A 19,003-nucleotide genomic window follows, 5' to 3' on the forward strand; every position below is an offset into this window, starting at 1 on the left:
ATGTTAAAGAAAGGAATAGAGAGTCAATTCCACAAAGAGTAGGAATATAAAAAGAAAAGGAAGAGCTCAAGTTCTTAAGTGTAGAAAAGAGGTATCTACTCTTTGAATGAAGGGTGGAATAAGCTAACAAGATACTTGACGAGAGATATTGGCTTCTTTCTAGAACAAAAAAAAAAAAAAAAAAAAACATATACTAAAAATTAAAATGATTGAAGATCATTATAATGAGATTATAACAATAAATGAGAGATCAACTCATGATACTCTAGAGTCAAATGTTAGATAGAGAAATAATGGTGAGAGAAGCTTAAAGCATCAAGTAGAAAAATTGCACAATTTTAGTAAGGAATCCTATAAATGAATTATAAGAGCAATAAAAGATGTTAATTTAAAATTGGATGCTAAAATAAAGAAAGGAAATGATGAAGTAATTTATAAATTTAATCACACTATGATTAAAACAATGAAAAGGATTTCAAAACAAGTGGCAATTGAAGTAAAAAATCACTTAGATGAAAAGGAGGAAAAAGAACCAAGTTTTTTTAAAAAATTATTCTAAACAAAATAAAAAGAAGTCAGGTTGACCAAAACAATATATTATAAAAAGCAACCCTATGTTTAAGCCTAGAATGAACCAAGAAAGTCCTTTAGTAATAGAAGAGGTTGAAAGTAGTTCGAAAACTAAATTTACTAAATATGAGAATTCACCACGAGGCATGTGAGTGAAAGACTAATCCCAAACAACTTAGAAAGGAGTGGATCTCAAAGTAAAGTATTGAAACAAGCCTATAAACCACTATAATAATAAAATACTTCAAAACATCTTCAAACATGCATGAATTAGCTAGAGATGTGCTTCATGGACATCATTTACTAGACTATATAAAGGTTTTATACCTTCCAAGGTCAAACAATGGTTGTTGCCCTTTTGTTCTTTCTTTTCCAAGCTTACTACTTTTTTCTAAAAGTTAAATAATCTTCATGCTAGGCTCTTGAACCTTCACACTTAAGGTTCCTTTTTCAAGATTTTTCTCCCTCTTTTCTTGGGATTTTTAATGAGTATTTATAGGTTTTTTCTAGGATTTTTTGATGGATTCAATTAAAGATTGATCATGATTGACCAATGCTTGTCCCTTTAATCAAAATAGGAGGGTTTTAGAGTGGTTTAGACAACTGAAAGCTATGGAGCCACTAGTTTTGCAATGGTGGTTTTGCAATAAACTTGATTTTAGAGATTCTTGTTGGTTTTGCTAAACTTGGAGGCAAAAGAGTTGTTTATGGCATTTTAATCTTGAGAGAAATGTGACTAACCCTTGATGAGCACCCACCATGAAGGTTTGAAGTGTGAAAAAATGAAAAAAAAAGTTTTTTTTTCACAATAGGTATCATAGTCATGGATGATTGAATTGAGTACTTTCGAAGCCTTATCAAAGCAAATTTGACATCATCGTTGTCGGAGACCATCAGAAGTTGGAAAAGAGGAAGCATACCTTTGTTTAGATCTAACTTTACTCAATTTAAAGGTTTGTAGCTTCATATTTATTCGTTTAAAGATGCCAACTTGATCGACTCAAAATTGCCAAAAAAAAAAATGAATAATAGACAAACAACATGTTGTCCACCCTCTATTCCAAATAGTGTATTTTGAATATGAGCCAAACGATGTGTTGTCTAAGTTAACCCACCAAGAAATCAAGGTTTTAATTTGGGATTTGGCTAAAATTCAATTTAGTCCTTAATTTTTTGATTTCTTTTAATTGCACTCGTAAATAACTTATAACTTTTTAATTTATGCAGTTAAGTCCTTGATTTTATCAATTGAAATCCTTTGGTTTTGAACTTGGTTTTGATATATAACTTTCATTCTCATGCCTTTTACAATTTAACCCTTGGTTTTGAACTTCTTCAGTTAAACCTTTAATTGACCACCAAAAATTAATATATATCCAACTTCTTCACCTTTTTTTGGTTTTGTCCTTGGGATTCCACAAAATGACTATATAAGCATTTATTACAGCATCAACATTACTAACAAACTATTAAGACTTTAAGCGAAATTTATGCATACATGCAACTTTTGATAACGTCAACTTAGTCTCCAAAAGACTACAAACATCAATTTTCTTACCCTTTATAAGGCTAGATACCTCATGTTGTTTAAGAGGACTATTAAGCCCTCTCACAATCCAGCAGTAGACTAACATTGATGAGGAAGGGTGGGGGTACCCCACCAATGGCAGATGATTTGTTGGAATTCCTTTGAGCTGAGCTCCTGGTGAGCATACACGATGCATGTCTCTGGAGAGTCTTGTTGCTATTTATACTAACTATGACTGTAGGTGTTTTCCCCTTAGCAGAGACAGACTATTATGGAGGCTGACTACTTTCAACGGGCAAGGTCTTTGATGAAGGGGAGTGGTGCTTGTTGCCATTGCCATTTTTCCTCTTCCTTACAGTTTCCCATCCTTTAGAACCAATAGATGTAGCTTGGTTACATTGCTGCTCATCCTGAGCAACACTAGGCACTGTAGGGACTGTGGGAGCATCAACAGGGGGACTAAGTCTAGTAAAGACAATGCCTTTGGCATTATTCATAGTAGCAACATTTGCTAAACCTATCTTTTCTACTAGTCTAATATATACCTGGCTTTTATAACATGCTCTAGTGGAATGACCAACCACTCTGTAGTGTTTGCAGAATTTTGGTAGAGTCTCATAGATAACCCTTTGGAAGAAAGGATTCCCATTAGGTAGAACAACATTAATGTAGGACCAAAGATCTGCAAGAAGATCCACTTCCACAAGAACCCAAACATAGGACAATCTCTCCTTGGTAAAGATTAATTTATCAAACTGTATTGGCTTATCAAGGACACTTGTAAGCTTAGATAAACATCTCAGTGTACAACATTTCAAAGGCAGATTCGGGAACTTCAGCCAAATAGGAACTTGTGTCATTTCAGAGCAAGAGAAATCAAAGTATTCAGTCATGGGATATAAAATGAGAGGTCGGTCATATACTAGATAAGGGCCTCCACACAAAACAGAGAACTTGTCTTCTTTATTTTGAAATTTATACACTAACCAGCCCGATTCATGAATGGTAAGAGTGGCTTCACATTTCTAGGTGTTCCCAATAATGTCATTCAAGGCCCTATAACCAGAAAATTTCCCAGACACATAACCCACGGCATATAATTTGCAATCATCACTAGTATGGTCTAAATCTTTAGCCAAAAGGGAATATGACTGAATATCATTATAGGTTGAAAAATGCTTGAGTTTCGAGCATGTGAAGATGTTACGGTTAGAAGAGAACATATATCTCCATCTACCATTAGCTAGGGGAGTAGAGTGAGATTTACCTACATTTTCAGTTTTTGACGGGTCCAAGTTGGCACCTTTAGGACTTGCAAGTATCACAGGTATGGCCGGAGCTGGAGAAGATGGTGAATATTTCTCATATTCTTCCTCAGAGAAGGTGAAATCTAATTGATTTTCTTTAAGATCTTCTTCATTAGAACAACCCTCAACAAAAAACCCATCCAGAGATGTAGATCCATTAGCTACCAGTGACCCATCCTCCTCTCTAACGGTGCTAAGACCTGCACCGCTAATTGGGATGACAACAGGGGGGATAGATCTGGGTTTGGTATATGGGAAATAAAACCAAATAAAGTACCAAAAGCCGATTTTAGTCCTAAACCAGCGAACCACCTTGATTTGTGTGAGATGGAACAAGAGCATGCAACGATCTCTGTGTATGAAATTGTATAGATAAAAAACAAAACACAGCCGGAGACCAACAAGTCAAGGAGTACCTCTGCTATAACCAGGCAAAGACTTATCCTTCACCGGGGATGCAAAAGAAGTGGCACCAATAGGTGAAGGAGTGACACCAGAAGGAAATGATGAAGGATGGCTCTTTCCAAAAGATGGTTGGGAGGGAGAAACAATAGACAAGGTGGGGTTGAGACCTCCTAAGCCTAGACAAGAACCACTAGGATTATACTCGACTAGACGTTTTGTAGGTAGGGGGCTTGTCCTGGAACAACTATAGGAGCGGCCATTACAACCACCAGAAGAGGGAGGATGAAGTGATTGAGCAAGAAAACCATTCTTCTGCATGGTTTTGTATTTGCGTTTAGATGAAACCCTAGCCAGACTTGAGAAATCAACAAAATTAGCAAATACAACCTTCGTTCTAGGTGGAGTGGAGGTTGGAGAAGGAGAAATAAAGCCATATTGAACCGGCGAGCAGCTTCGAGAATGAACCCTAGGAGTGCACGAGGCAAACGCATGACAGTTTGTTTGAAATCGGAAATCACCCTGGGTGGAACGAAGAATTGAAGATTTGGTCTTTGATTTTGTCATAGTGATCGAAGAAAGACACTTAGGAGTAGAGGATAATGACACGAGAAAAAGAATGGTGCATAATGAGGGAAGAACACAGACACGCTTAGAGACCGCTTCTCTCACCACAGCTGGAGCTTCTTTATCTTGACTAAGAGCTCTTTCTTACTAAAAGCTCTTTTTTCTTCTGTTTTTTTTTATATCAAAATATAAGTATATATTAAGATCAAAAGTGACCATGCTAGGGACCAACAAGTGTTAAAGCCTGTACACAAGTGCAAGAACAAAGGGAGGACAAACTCCAGTACAAGGAAAAATAAAAAGAAATACACAGGAAACAGGAACATGCTCCTATAAAATAAAATGGCCATGCAAGACCATGCAACTCAATCAAATAATACACATTTAATAGAGAGGAAGCCAGACAAAGAGACATTCCAAAGATCAGCCAAAGGATAAATGGACCAATGTCAACAGCAGAGACCAACAAACTGTAGCACCAACCAATTAAAGCACATGCAAGTTCATACAAAATACTTGCAACAGCACGTCAAAGAAATCAGAAGATTGAATAGCCAATCAAATGCGCTCCCACCCATCCAAAATATATAATTAATAATAGCCAAAGTTTATTAATGCTTTCTAAGTAGAACGCATGCATGCACATGCAGAACCAAGCAGCAAAAACAAAAACCAACCGAAACCAAACTTCTGCACTCACTGAGAGCTCGTTCTTACATACAAAGAGAGCCAATCAAAGGAGACAGATGTCCAAACTGAGAGCTCTTTCTTGAGGCTTATCATGCAGGGATGAAAAATCATCCTTGTAAAGACAGAGACAGCCCAACCAAATTCCAGCCAAAACACATTAATACACTAGTAGCCAAGAACAGTGGACAACAGGTCATCCATGTAGATATAAGAAACAATGAACACGAGAGCAGTAAACAAATATCCAAAGATCAGCTAAAAAACAAAGGACCAATGTCAACAATAGCGGCCAACAGCTGAATCACCTAGCAAATAAGGCTGCATGCAAGAGCATATAGAGCTATTTCATCATCATGTTTGGAGAACTAAGTATAGCCAATCATAAGCGCTCTTACCCATCCAAGCTAAATTAAAGATTCATAAATGCTTGTTACGTAAAACGCATGCATGTACATGCAAGACCATGCAGAAGAAACATCAAGCAACCCAAAAATTAAACTACAACTCCCCAGGAACTTTGCTGGAAAAACCAACCCTGTTTTTCCATCAAGAAGGAAGAACCACAGAATACCCATAACCCATAAGCACCAAGCAACCACAAAATGACCTAGCCCTTTAGATCACCAAATCACCAAGGAACCATAAAAATAGCTCAGAAAAGCACAACAACCAAAGGACTCATCCACAATAGAAATCACTGAGCAACATTGATGAGGGAATGGTCCTTCTTATGAAAATAAAGAATCATTTAGAAGATGATTTGGAATTTTTGAAAGAGTAGGGCAGGTGAAGTACTTTTATCATCGAATATTCTTTTATTTCTTTCCTCCCAGATCAGGTAGACTAAAACACAAAAAGAAACTCTTCGTATTCTAGCTTCATAGTTCTTATTTTTACTGGGTAAACCCAGCACTGCAATGTTGAGAGTAGACATATGCCTGCTTATTTTCAGCCAGGATTTCACTTTGCTCCATAGGGAAAATGTCCAGTTTTAGCCAAAGAATAAATATCCATGACTTTCTTATGCCTGCCTATAAAACATGCGCAATGTGTCCGAATGAATGAACTTTAGTCGGTCCTTAGTACGAAGCTTCCCAAGCACGGCCAGCCATAGAATAAAATTATGTATGGAAAGGGCCTATTGTTCCCAAACTATCTTTTCCCAGTTGACTGCTGAGCTTTGAGGTCTGAGTGAGCTGTAAGCGTTAGAAGTGAACCCACCTTATTTTTGTTCCCAACCTACCATAAAAACAATAACTTGTTGGTGCCCCCTGTATATCTCAACAAGTTGGTTTTTAAGTGATTGATTTCCACAACGACGAAGAGGTCTTTTTAGCATGGGCATTCTAAATAAAGTGAGTGTTTAAATAAAAGTGATGGATCCATCTAATCCAAGTGGAATCTTGCTTTAGGTGAATGTTCCAGAGGTGTTTGGCAATGAAAAAGTTGTTACTCACTTTGATATCAAGCAAGCCCAAATCTCCTTTATGCTTCGGCAGATAAACAGTTTTCCATGCCACAAGAGAAAACTTATTTATGCAAGTATCTCTTGTCCATAGGAAGTTTCGACAGAGGTAGATGATTTGTCTGATAACAACACTCGATATAGGGAAAATGTTAACCCAAAATTGCATCATCCCATATAATACGAATTTAATAAACTCTAGCCTTCCTACATATATGGGATGCTTACCCATCCATCCTTAAATAACTGCTTCTAATTTGTGTAGGAGGGGGGGAATACTAACTTGCAAGAAGCCTATGAAGGCTTAAAAGAACACCAAGATATCTAAAAGGGAAGGCGCCTTTAGATAAACCAGTGTCTGACAAAATAGCTTGCTTTAAACGATCACCAACTCCACCAAAATATATTGATGATTTTGAGATATTAATATCCAAGCCAAATGTTTGCCTAAAGAGCAGCAGTTGCTAGAATAGTAACATAGCAGGATGATATCATCAGTAAAGGAAATATGAGAGACACCTAGCGGCTTGCATATCAGGTGAACCAAAAGAAGGAATTCTGAGATGTTAAGCTGAGCATCCTAATGAGGTATTCCATGCAAGAGATAAATAGACATGGCAATAATGGATCCCCTTGCAAAAAACCTAAAGAGTTCTCCATTGACAACGACTGAGTATGAAATTGTTTCAACACAAGTCATAACAAGGTGAACAAATCTAACAAGAAAGCCAAAAAAAAAGAAGTAGATGTCCCAGGAATGGCCATTGAACTGAGTCAAAAGCTTTACTGAAATCAATTTTAATAAGGCATCTAGGGGAGGTTCTTTTCCTTTCATATTACCTGAGCAGCTCTTATAAAATATTAATATTTTTAGTCATGCGACGACCACCAGGGAAGGCATTTTACATAGGGGTTGATGATGCCATCAAATGCATGCCTCATTCTATCAAATAGAATTTTTTAGAGGATCTTGTACACTATGTTACAACAAGAAATGGGTCTGAATTCACTGGGATTAGAAATATGAGCGGACTTCAGCACCAAAGCTATGATAGAATGATTTATCTACTTAAAAAGCTGGCTTGATTGGAAGAAGTCTCGCACCGCAGCACAAAGATCTTAACCAACCACACCCCAAGAATTTTTAAAAAATAGAAAGGAGTACCCATCAGGGCCCGGGGATTTATATCACCAATACTGAAGAGGGCCTTTTTTATATCATCATTTGAGACATCATCTAATAGATAAACATGCACGGTGGAATCAAGAAATGGACCACAGTAAACAATAGACTCATCCAAAAAGGATGTGGCTCGTGAAGTACCCAAAAACTGATTGAAGAAGCTGACAAAGACATCCCTGACCTCACTCACTGAAGTTGTGAGAGAACCATCAATACGATGAATAACTGGAATGAAGCTCTTCTTGTGTTTCTCGTTCATCAAGGCATGGAAAAAGCTAGTCCATCTATCATTATCCTTGAAGAAATTACATTTCAACTTTTGGCTATAGAACATTTTCTCCGCTGATTTAAGATTGACAAGCTCCATACGAAGCTTATTATCTTGAGCCAGCAATTGTGCATTATCCTTTTGGTGTTGGTCTAGGTCAGCTTCAGCCCTGCGGACTCTCTCCGAAATGTGACCAAAGTGAAGCTTGTTGAGCTGCTTCAGGGAACCCTTAAGAAGTTTAAGCCACCTACATAATACATACATTAGGGAGCTATAGACCGCAGTATGCCATTGCTCCAAGAGAAGAGATTTATAATCTTGCTGCTTAACCCACATGGTGAAAAATTTAAAGCTAGCACATCTTCTTTGATGCTAAGGGCCAATGCAGACCGATATGGGAGAATGATCAGAAAAGGCACCTGGGGTGCTGAAGTGCACATGGACTGATCTTTAAAGACCCAACCAGTGGGGATTCACCAAAACCCTATCAATTTTGCTCCATATCTTCCTATTTGTCCAGGTGAAATGGCTTCATGTTAAGTTTAGATTAGAGAGACCTAACACAGAGCAATAGGGTCGAAAGTTAGAAATTTCATATAAGGATACAGGCTCTCCATTAGGTTTATCCTCTTGAGATAAGAGAGAGTTAAATTCACCTAGAATAATCCATAGAGAATTTGAGCTCCATTTCTACAAGTCTTCCTAGAGAGCTCAACGAGTAATAACAGTGTTATAGCCAAAAACAAAAGTTGCACTGAAAGTACATTGATTTACTAAGTTACTTATGGTGACATGAAGACCCTAGGTAGTAAAATCAATGAGCTCTACCTTAACAGTGGAGGGGTTCCAAAAGACCAAAATACGTGTAGTTTTGGTTGCTGCAACATTAGACAAAAACCTGTCATTCCTTAATCGGATTTTGTGCATGAAAGAAACTGCGAAAGAAGTCAGCTTTGTTTCAACAAAACCATAAACATCTAACTTATTCTTCTTCATGAGGCTTACTACCTCATGATGTTTGAGAGGGCTATTAAGCCCTCTCACATCCCAATAATAGATCTTTATGGATGAGGAAGGGTGAGAGATACCCCACCACTGCCAGAAAATCTATTGGAATTCTTTTGGATCGAGCTCTTGGTAAGCATACCTAATACTGGTTGTTGGGGAGCCTTGCTGCCAGTTATGTCTACTAAGATTATAGGAGCTTTCCCCTTGGCAAAGACATATTATTGTGGAGGTTAGCTACTTTCAGTAGGTAAAGACTTTGATGAGTGTTGCTTGTTACCATTGCTATTTGTCCTTTTCCGAACAGTTTGCCTTTTCTAAACTAGCAGTTGTGGCTTAAGTACAATGTTGTTCATCCTGAGCTACACAAGGCTTTATAAGGACAATAGAAGCATCAAGCTTAGGAGCATTAGTAAGGGAGACTTCAATCAATGGAGCATCAGCAAGCGGGGCATCAATAAGGGAATCATCAATAGAGGAGCTGAGTTAAGAAAAGACATTGCATTTGACATTTTTCTTGGTAGCAACACTAGTTGAACCTGCCTTCTCTACTATTCTAGCTTCTTGCCTTTAAAACACACTCTAGTGGAATGGCCGAGCACTTTGCAATGCTTGTAGAATTTAGACAGTGTCTCATAAATAACCCTTTGAATGAGTGGGCTTCCATTGGGCAAGATAACATTGATGGAGGATCTAAGATCATCAAGCAGATCCACTTCCACAAGCACCCGAGCATTTGATAATCTCTTCTTGGTGGAAATTAACTCGTCACACTGTATTAGCTTACCAAGAACACTTACCAGGTTTAATAAGCACCTCGGTGTCCATCATTTCAATGGCAGGTTTGGGAACTTAATCCAAACACGGACTTAAGTCATTTCAGAGCATGAGAAATCAAAATATTTAGACATGGGGCACAAGATGAGAGGCCAGCCATAAACTAGATAAGGCCCTCTACACAATATAGAGAACTTGTCTTCTTCATTTTGGAATTTATAAACTAACCAGCCCAATTCATGTATGGTAAGGGTGGCTTCACCTTTCCAGATGTTCCCAGTGATGCTATTCAAGGCATAATAACTAGGAAATTTTCCAGAATCATAACCAATGGCATACAGTTTCCAATCATCACAAGAATGATCTAGATCTTCAGTTAAAAGAGGACAGAACTGAATATCATTGAAGGCTGAAAAATGCAAGAGTTTCGGGCGAGAGGAGATACTTCGATTGGAAGAGAACCGATCTCTCCATCTACCACTAACAGGGGGAGAAGATGGAGTTTTACCTGCTTTAACATTATTGGACAGGTTAAAGCTAGCACCTTTAGGACTTGCTGGTATTTATGGAGTGACCGGAGTTGGAGAAGATAATGAAGACCTTTCATATTATTCCTTAGAGAAAGTGAAGTCTAACTGCTTTTCTTCCAGCTCTTTATCATCAGAATAGTCTTCTACAATAAACCCATGAAGAGGTGGAGAGCTGTTAGCCACCGGAGACCCATCTGCCTCTCTAATCGTGCTTGTACCTATGCCACTGGATGAGATGATAGTAGGGGAAGGGGGAGATCTGTGACTGTTATATAGTAAATAAAACCAGAAAAAGTTTCAAGAGCCGACTTTAGTCCCAAAACCAGAGAAACACCTTGGTTTGTGTGAGATGGAAGAGAGGCATGCAACGGATCCTATGTACGCTTAACAGCAGCTGCAGGTTTCTGATTTTTTAGCCATTTGGAAAGCAAAAGGAAACGAGTTCTGAGAGCTCTTTCTTTTTTTTTTCTTTTTTCTTATCAAATGTAAGAAATATATAAATAAAAAACAATCTGGAAAACTAGCGAAGTATAAAATATTTACATAATAGCTAAAACCCAAATACTAGGGAACATGCTCCCTAGAAAACAAAGCAAGCATATCTTCCAGAACAGTACTAATACAATCCAAGAGGTGGGGGTAAGGGAACAGGCTCCCCAGGACAAGCACCCCAAAATCATATCAAGGGAACAAACTCCCTTTTACATATATATGTAGAACCAAGTTAGAAAAAAAAACCTGGAGAAACTATGATAGAGGACATGTCAGTATTTAGAGTAGCAAAAAAGCAACCCATAAGCCAATAAGCAACAATGCCAACTTGCAACCATAACAGAAGGGACTAGTAATAAGTAAAATCACACTGGAGGAATAACTGCACCAGTAACAAACCTGCTACAACAAAGCAGCAGTCAACATCAAGATTCAAACCAACGAGCTGCACCAAGGCCAGCAATAAACTGAAATAAACAACAAGACAAGGCTTCTCTCTCTTGACCCTCATTGATTGCTTTTTTTTTTTTTGATCAAATGTAAGAAGTATATAGATCAAAAAGAGCAAGACAAGCTTGCAATACAAGCTAGAAACCAGCAGAACAATACATACACCAACCAAGGAAATAGAGACCCTTGAATAAACTGAAGCTAACACAAAAAACGAGTGTAGGAGAACATTCTCCCCAGCATAAGCCAGCCAAAAAGAATCTTGAGCTAAGGAACAACCTCCCCAGAACAAGCAATCCTACCGTGGACAAGAGGGAACTTTCTCTCTAGAGAAACCAAAACAAAACTAACCTGCAGAAACATAATTACAACACAAAAAGCACGTGTAGGAGAACAGCCTCCCCAAACAAACACACTGAAACCAGAATAAAGGAACATGTTCCCTTGAACAAACAAAAGAAGCAAATCCAGCATACCAACCGAACCACCCAAACAATAACAACTGGCCTCAACCACCAAAGCAGTAGGCAAGCCAGCCAGCAACAACCAACCAGTAGATAGCCTAGTGCAAATCCTCAACCAAGCAGGGGAAATACCCATCAACTGCCAGAGCAGAGACCAAACAGGGATGAAGCTGTACAAGAGATAAGAAATTCCCCATAGTCCTGACAAACAGGAACAAAGAAAGCAAGCAACAAGCAAACTAGCAAATAAACTGCACAAGATAAAAAAAAAAAAAAAAACAAGAGCCAACCAGCAAGAAAGCTGCATAAAGCAAAAAAAAAAAACCATAAAAATAGTCCAGATGAACATGGCATCCACCCAAAAACAGGAGCCATGAACTCTGCCAGACAAAAAGACAGATCATCAAAAGGTGGATGAGGGGGTAGAGTCATCAGAGCTGTGCAACGACTGAAAGACTACAGCAGGGGTGTTGGGTTTCAGCCCCATACGAGGGATAGCAGCTACTTTGCTTCGAGTGAGATACTGCCTTTTGAGTGGTTTAGATGCAGTGCCCACCTTATCAGGAATTGGATCAGAGAGCTCAGTACCATCGGCATTGGATCTCTTGCGACCAGGAAACTAGGTGCTTGTAGGATCTGCTGCAGCAACTGCAGTGGATATAGGATCCTCCTAAAGATTAACAGAAGTCCCTACACAATACTGATCCTGTTTCTCAACAGCAACAGTCTCTGCAGAAGGACTAGAGCTAGCTGAGTAGGCTGAATTGTCATGGGGCCTCTTTTTATTGCGGGGGACGTGACCTTTGGTGCAAGTAAGAGTGGAATGGCCAAAAGACTTACACTGCTTACAATAGCGTGGCAGTGATTCATATACCAGTTGCTGCACCAAAGTGTTACCATTAGGTAATGCACAATGACAGTGGATGGCAGATCAGAAAGGAGGTCTACTTCAATGAGGACACGAGCATAAAAAACCCGGGTCATTTGAGCAGTAGGCCCATCACAATGAATCGGTTTACCAACCATGCTTTCAATTTTGGATAAGCAAATATGACTCCAACAACGTAATGGCAAATTAGGGAATCGCACCCATATGGGTATTGTAGTGAGCTCAGTGAATTGGAAATAAAAAAAATCAGGCATGATTTGCAGAACAAGAGGCCTACCAAATATAACATATGGACCCGCCCCTAGAACATCTAACATCTCTAATTCTGAAGAGAATGCAAAGATCAACCAACCCGAATCATGCATAGAGAAATTTGCTTTATGTTGCCATGGGCGGTTAATAAACGATTGCAGAGCAGAATATCCAGAAATTTCCTAGCCATATAGCCAACCAAATAAAACTTCCATTTATCAACTGGTTCACTAACATCACTACCTTGAATATGACATGCAACACAGGATGCAAAGTCAGGGAAGTGAACAAAAGTGGGGAAATGTAATGTACCTGGTGGTGAACCAGCCGGAGCAACTCGACTACAGCCAGCCTGGGGTGTAGCTATCACCCAGGGCGCCAGAGGGACCCCCTCAGTAGGGCATGTCACTGAAGGGTGACCCTAAACTAAAGTAGGGGAAGGAGCAACCTGTTTGGAGTGAAGGCGAGAACCGTTAGCTTTAGCCTCACTACGACGCACCTCATGGTGGTCTAAGTTCAAAGGGATGGCCCTGGAATGACTAGATGAGTCACTGGTACGACCACCAGAAGAGGGATAGTGAGAAGAAGGAGCAGGGGAGCCCGGCATTGACATGGGTTTTTTCTTGTGAGGAGACAAAACCCTAGCATCACTGGAGAAATTTACAAAATCAGCAAAAGCAACCTTCGATCGAGGTGGAATAGAAGTCGAAGATGGGGATTGCACCAGCGAACAACTTTTAGACTAAACCCTAGCCGTGTGCAAGGCAGGGCATCATTTGGATTGGAGCTGGAAATCACCCTAGCCAGAGCGAATAGTTGAGGATTTAGCCTTTGATTTTGTCATGTTGACCGAAGAAAGAGCGTGGGACAGAAGAAGATAATTGGTGACCAGAGAGGGAAGGACACAGACACCGAAGGGTTGCTTCTCTCACTACATCGGGAGTGTCTACTGAGAGCTCTTTCTTCTTTGATTGCTCTTTCTTTTTTTTTTAGTTTAACGTGGGTGTCCGGGCCAGCTTGCGCGCACCTCGACTAATACCACGGGCCCTGAAGTTAACGACCATGTAAGCCTCCAGTGGCCATCATATAAGCAACCTAGGGCTCGAACCTGAGACCACAGAGAGAGCAAAACCTCTTGGTCCTAAGCTCTTACCACTGGGCCACCTCTTTCTTGATTCTATGGGTAGTGGTGCATGGCCTCTAAGAGCTCTTTCTTTCTTTCTTTCTTTCTTTCTTTCTTTTTTATCAAATGTAAGAATTTATAGATCAAAATAAAAGGCTGGGGACCAGCAGTACATAATTACAAAGCTAAATAGCAGCAGGGAACATGCTCCCAAGAGAATAAACCAAGGGAACAGGATCCCATATTGAAATAGCATGAACATCCTTCATACAAGGAACGAAACAAAAAACCTAGGGGAACATACCCCCACTAAGCCGAACCAGAATACCCTAAATAGCAGACCAGCACCTAGACAGCCTGAACCTACTGACTTCCAATCACCAGAGGGTACTAGTGAGCAGAATCACATATATAAAATCATGAATAGCCCTCATGTAGAACAAAATAGAACATCTAATCAAAGCCCCACAACAGAGCACACCAGGATCGAATAAGCAGCCTCCCACTCTAAAGAAAACAACAACAAAAAGCATCAGCATAAGACCCCACAACAGGCTTATACAAAACAGAATAATCCAACAGTAACTAACCAACCTAACCAGTAGGGCAACAAGCACATCTGTACAGCAGCAAACAACAAAATAAGATCCCACAAAAGGGCTTAAATACAACATAAAGACCCAAAAACAATTATCAAAATTCCGACCAGCAAGCCTTTAAATGACTAACGCATCATGAGAAAAGATAAAAATACCTTTGATTCTAAAACAAGCAATTTTTTTAGGAAGGCCATAAATGTCACTTCATTATTGTAATGAATAGTGAATTGTGTCTATATATATATAGGTTGGTTTAGTCTGTATCTATTGGGATTGGATTCAACTTTCATCCTTACTTAAAAATAAAGAGTGGCAACTCCATTTTTTAACGAACATATCTTCGAAGGAGTGATTATACCACCAACTTGTTTTATGCAAGTTGCGATAAACATATACATAATTATAAATGTTTTCTTGTTAAAAATTATTATAAATATGTGTTTAAGTTGTTTTCATACAAATTAAAATAAGTACAATTTCAAAGTTTATATTAAATTTAAACAATAATTCAACTTAAAAGTATAACTTTATTGTTTAGACATTGAACCAATCCACCATTGCAAAAAAATCCTCAAGAAATAAATAAATAAAAATAAAAATAGTGTAAACTACATTTGTGGACTTTTGCTATACTGCGAGCCAACATTTTCTTTTAATTGATTAAAAAAAAATGTTTGGATGACACAAATGTCTCAAAGAAGTAAAACAAAATAACTTGAGGCATAGATCTGACTAAGCAAAAAAAAAAACTAGTATAATTTAATTAGATAATAAAAGAATAAATAACAATAGTTAATTGACCAATTTAAATCAAAAGGTATTATAGGAACTTGCAGGAAAAAAAAATGTTATCAAAAAAAAAAAAAGATGATGAAGCAAAGATTTTAGTCAATTAAATTAAAAAAAATAAAAATAAAAAGAAGAAAAAAATCAAGATGAACGAACCTAAGTGAGTATGACAAGTATGCAATCAAAGTAATGAGATTGAGATAAGTCAAGATAAAGCAAAAAAAAAAAAAATTCCAATGTAGAGGGATTAATTGGAAAAATAAATTCAATTAAAAAAAAAACCATGAAGTCGAGCATGCCAACTAAACTCTATAACTTGGATAATACAAATGAGATACCCAATAAAAAGCAAATCAGAAAAGATTTCAAAGCTTAATTCTTAAATAACCCAATACTAAAGGATGAAATGTAAAAAACATTAAACTTAAAAAAAAAATATTCCTAAAAAATACCTAAGCAAACTAAACTAGCCTGCTAGACTTGTAGTCTAAGTGATGTGACTAGGATAAGTGAATAATATAAAAAAAACTAAAAAAAATCATGAAATTCAATATAAAAAAACTTCAACCTTGAAAGACATGGTTTGGCCACCAATTATTTTCACATATGGTCTCAATGGTGGATGGAGTCACTGTCAAAATTCAAACATCACCAAAAAAAAAAATATGGTTTAGCCAATATTTTTTTTTTAATAAAAGGAGTAAAATTATTATTATTTTACTATTTCAACTTATAGCACTAATGAGTCTAGAGATACATTAAAAATGCTACAAAAAAAAAAACCATCCCCTTTAGTTTTTTTATTAATATATATATATATTTTATTCAATATTAAGAGATATTTTAAAGTCCTCTTACACATTAATAAAAACTAAATCCCATCCTATGTGATTTTAAATGCATACTTTTATATCAACTTAATACATTTATAATTTTTTTAATAATTTCAATCATTTCAAAACTATATAAATATATATATATATAGACATATCTTGTTTATTCTATCTATTTTGTTTTTCCTATTACAATTAATCACTCTATCTTTTCTATCGCTACACGAGTGGTTTGAACTTTGAAATAGAATCGATATGGAAAAAAACCTACTTTTCTCACAAGATAATTACTTTATACAATCTTAAATTAATTAATGATACAAAAAAATCTGGATAACACAAACTTCCTTGTTACAAAAAAAAAAAATACACAAACTTCCATGTGAAAAGGGAGAAAGGTCAAACGACATCGTTTGTCTCGCATAGAAGTTCATTCGGCTTCGCGACGGCATCTCCGTGCACAGAAACTTTGCTCCCCACAATCTACATGCAAAACACACGTTACCCAATGCGGTACATCAGCAAATTAAGTGAAAATTAAGGGCATTTTTGTAACCGGGTCATTATATAAATAAAACAGAAGGCCATCTGTTGCTGGAAAAAATTGGAGGGCAGAGCGAAGCAGAGGAGTTTCCGTTATCCATTTCTCTTTCTCTCTCCAAAGAAACCAATTAGTTTCTTTTCTCTCTCCAGAAAACAAATTCCCTTCTCTCCCAATTGAAACGAATTAGGGTTTTCCAAATCCACAAATTTTGCAGCGGTAACCATGGCTTCCGGTTCAATCAACGCTTCAATTCCTTCTATCCCTAGAGATTTCGGCAAGAAGAAGAGGGTATGAGGGCCACTCCTCTTTTTTTTTTTTTTTTTTTTCTCTCCCTCTCTGGAATTTGATTTCTTTCTAAACAATCAATTATATTCTTTTTTGGGATTTATGCAGGCCAATAGGTCAGCCAAATTGAAACAATGCAAGCTTGACGCTCGTCGAGAGCAATGGCTTTCTCAAGGTACCGTGATGATCTCAAATTTAAATTTTTTGTATATTTGATTATTCTTTTTGAATATTTTTTTAGTTAATTTTAGTTTTTGGATACTGTGGCGGGGCTTTTAATTTATTGATGCGATGTGTGGTGGGTTTTATTTCATTTTTATTAGGTGCAGTGAAGAATAAGGGATGTAAGGAGGAGTTGACGGGCCCACGCGTGTCGCCTCAGCAAATTCATGAAGAGGGAAGGAAGAATACGTTGGAGAATTCGCAGATGAGGCGACGAGGAGGAGTAGGGGAGGATGAAAATGAGAATGAAAATGGGTCGATCCATCATGATTTTGATTTGGATTCCCCTTTGAATAGTCCTACTGGCAGCAGTGTCCTTGGTGGCAACGAATCGGGCACCAATTTTACTGCTTCCAGCAGTAGCAGCACTACTAGTGGAAGTAGCGTTGGTGGCAGCATAACGGGAGAGGATGGAGAAGAGAATGATAATTGCTTGGATGACTGGGAGGCTATGGCTGATGCTTTGGTTGCCAATGATGATGATAATAAGCTAGAAAACCATATTGATGAAAACAATCCATGTTTGGAATTGCAGTCTTCACTGGAGCATGAAACTGTTGTTCAATTGGATTGTAATTTGCAAAATTTGGGTTCTAATAACGAGAATTTGACACAGGAGAGAGGGGTGCCACCGAGAGTGACTCCTGGAAATAGTCGGGCGTGGAGGCCGGATGATGCACTTCGTCCGCAGAGTCTTCCTAATTTGCCCAAGCAGCGCAGCTTTCCGAATACTGACAGGCATTATGGACAAGGAGTGCTTCCGTGGGGCTGTGCTAGTGGTGTTAATGTGCCCACTTCATGTCCTATATGTACAGAAGATTTGGACATCACGGATGCAAGTTTCCTGCCATGTTCCTGTGGGTTCCAGGTCTGTCTTTTCTGCCACAAGAAAATGCTTGAGCTGGATGGCCGCTGCCCAAACTGCAGGGAGCTGTATAAGAATGATCCTGTGAAGGTGGAGGCCAGTGTGCGTAGAGGTAGTCTGACTTTAAGATTGGCTCGTTCTTGTAGCATGAGGTCGTAAGAGGATGATTCTCTGTTTTGGTGAACTTTGGGTCCATGACTTTCTACGTGTGTCTTGTGTGTTCTGTTCTATTGTTAGGCTGTCACTTCGTAGACTTTTTAGATGCAGGGGTATAGATCATTATGTCTTTTGGCACCCGATAATTGAGCTGTTTCTTATTTCGATTCTTGGTTCTTATCTGTGTGGTGCGGATGTAGAAAACTTCGGTATGTGAATAGATAAGGGATATAGAAACTCAATACATGAAAGGTAATTACAATATCCTGTGTTTTCATTTCCCTAATGCTCGATTGAGTTACTATCTGCTTGTGCATGTTAATTATTGTAGATTCCGTCATTGTTAATTGCTTTCTGGGAGACAACCTTAGAATCCAATAGTTCATGGATGGGGCTTATTAGCTAATGGCTTTGATTGCAATGCAAGTCTTGATACTTCATAGTTGTACTGCATGTGATTATTTAAATGTTACATTATATGTAGGTTCATTGATGGAATTACATTTTTTGGCTTTTGCTAATGGGAACAAAAAGGAGCAGAGTTCCGAAAACATTGATGGCTGCCTCTCGGGCTAAAAATATGTTTTAGGAGTCACCTTTTTGGGGCCGCATACAAATTTGTGTCTTTCTTGAGACTGCTTAGCGGTTGAGGTTTGTGCATGAATGCTGTCTCTAATTATGGAATAAAAAGTTCCCTTACTTCTCACTTGAAAACCTGGTTTCTTTTTCTTATTTAATTATCAAGAAA

The 19,003-nt window shown here is 38.0% G+C and overlaps 1 protein-coding gene across 1 annotated transcript; it reads left to right on the plus strand.

The window, feature by feature from the left end:
- The first annotated feature begins 16,768 nt into the window (after positions 1 to 16,768).
- LOC118033462 (uncharacterized) lies at positions 16,769 to 18,541 on the plus strand. The gene is made up of 3 exons (XM_035038462.2): positions 16,769 to 17,015; positions 17,121 to 17,187; positions 17,336 to 18,541. The coding sequence occupies exons 1-3, from the start codon at positions 16,950 to 16,952 to the stop codon at positions 18,256 to 18,258; spliced, it is 1,056 nt and encodes a 351-aa protein (XP_034894353.1). The 5' UTR covers positions 16,769 to 16,949; the 3' UTR covers positions 18,259 to 18,541.
- Positions 18,542 to 19,003: the final 462 nt, after the last annotated feature.

This window comes from Populus alba, chromosome 15 (assembly GCF_005239225.2).
Source record: "Populus alba chromosome 15, ASM523922v2, whole genome shotgun sequence".
NCBI lineage: Eukaryota > Viridiplantae > Streptophyta > Magnoliopsida > Malpighiales > Salicaceae > Populus > Populus alba.

Excerpts from the sequence above, each read along its gene's own strand:
- LOC118033462 (XM_035038462.2), top strand. The coding sequence starts at position 16,950 with ATGGCTTCCGGTTCAATCAACGCTTCAATTCCTTCTATCCCTAGAGAT. Across the intron at positions 17,016-17,120 it reads ATTTCGGCAAGAAGAAGAGG|GCCAATAGGTCAGCCAAATT; the intron begins GTATGAGGGCCA and ends GGATTTATGCAG. Across the intron at positions 17,188-17,335 it reads AGAGCAATGGCTTTCTCAAG|GTGCAGTGAAGAATAAGGGA; the intron begins GTACCGTGATGA and ends CATTTTTATTAG.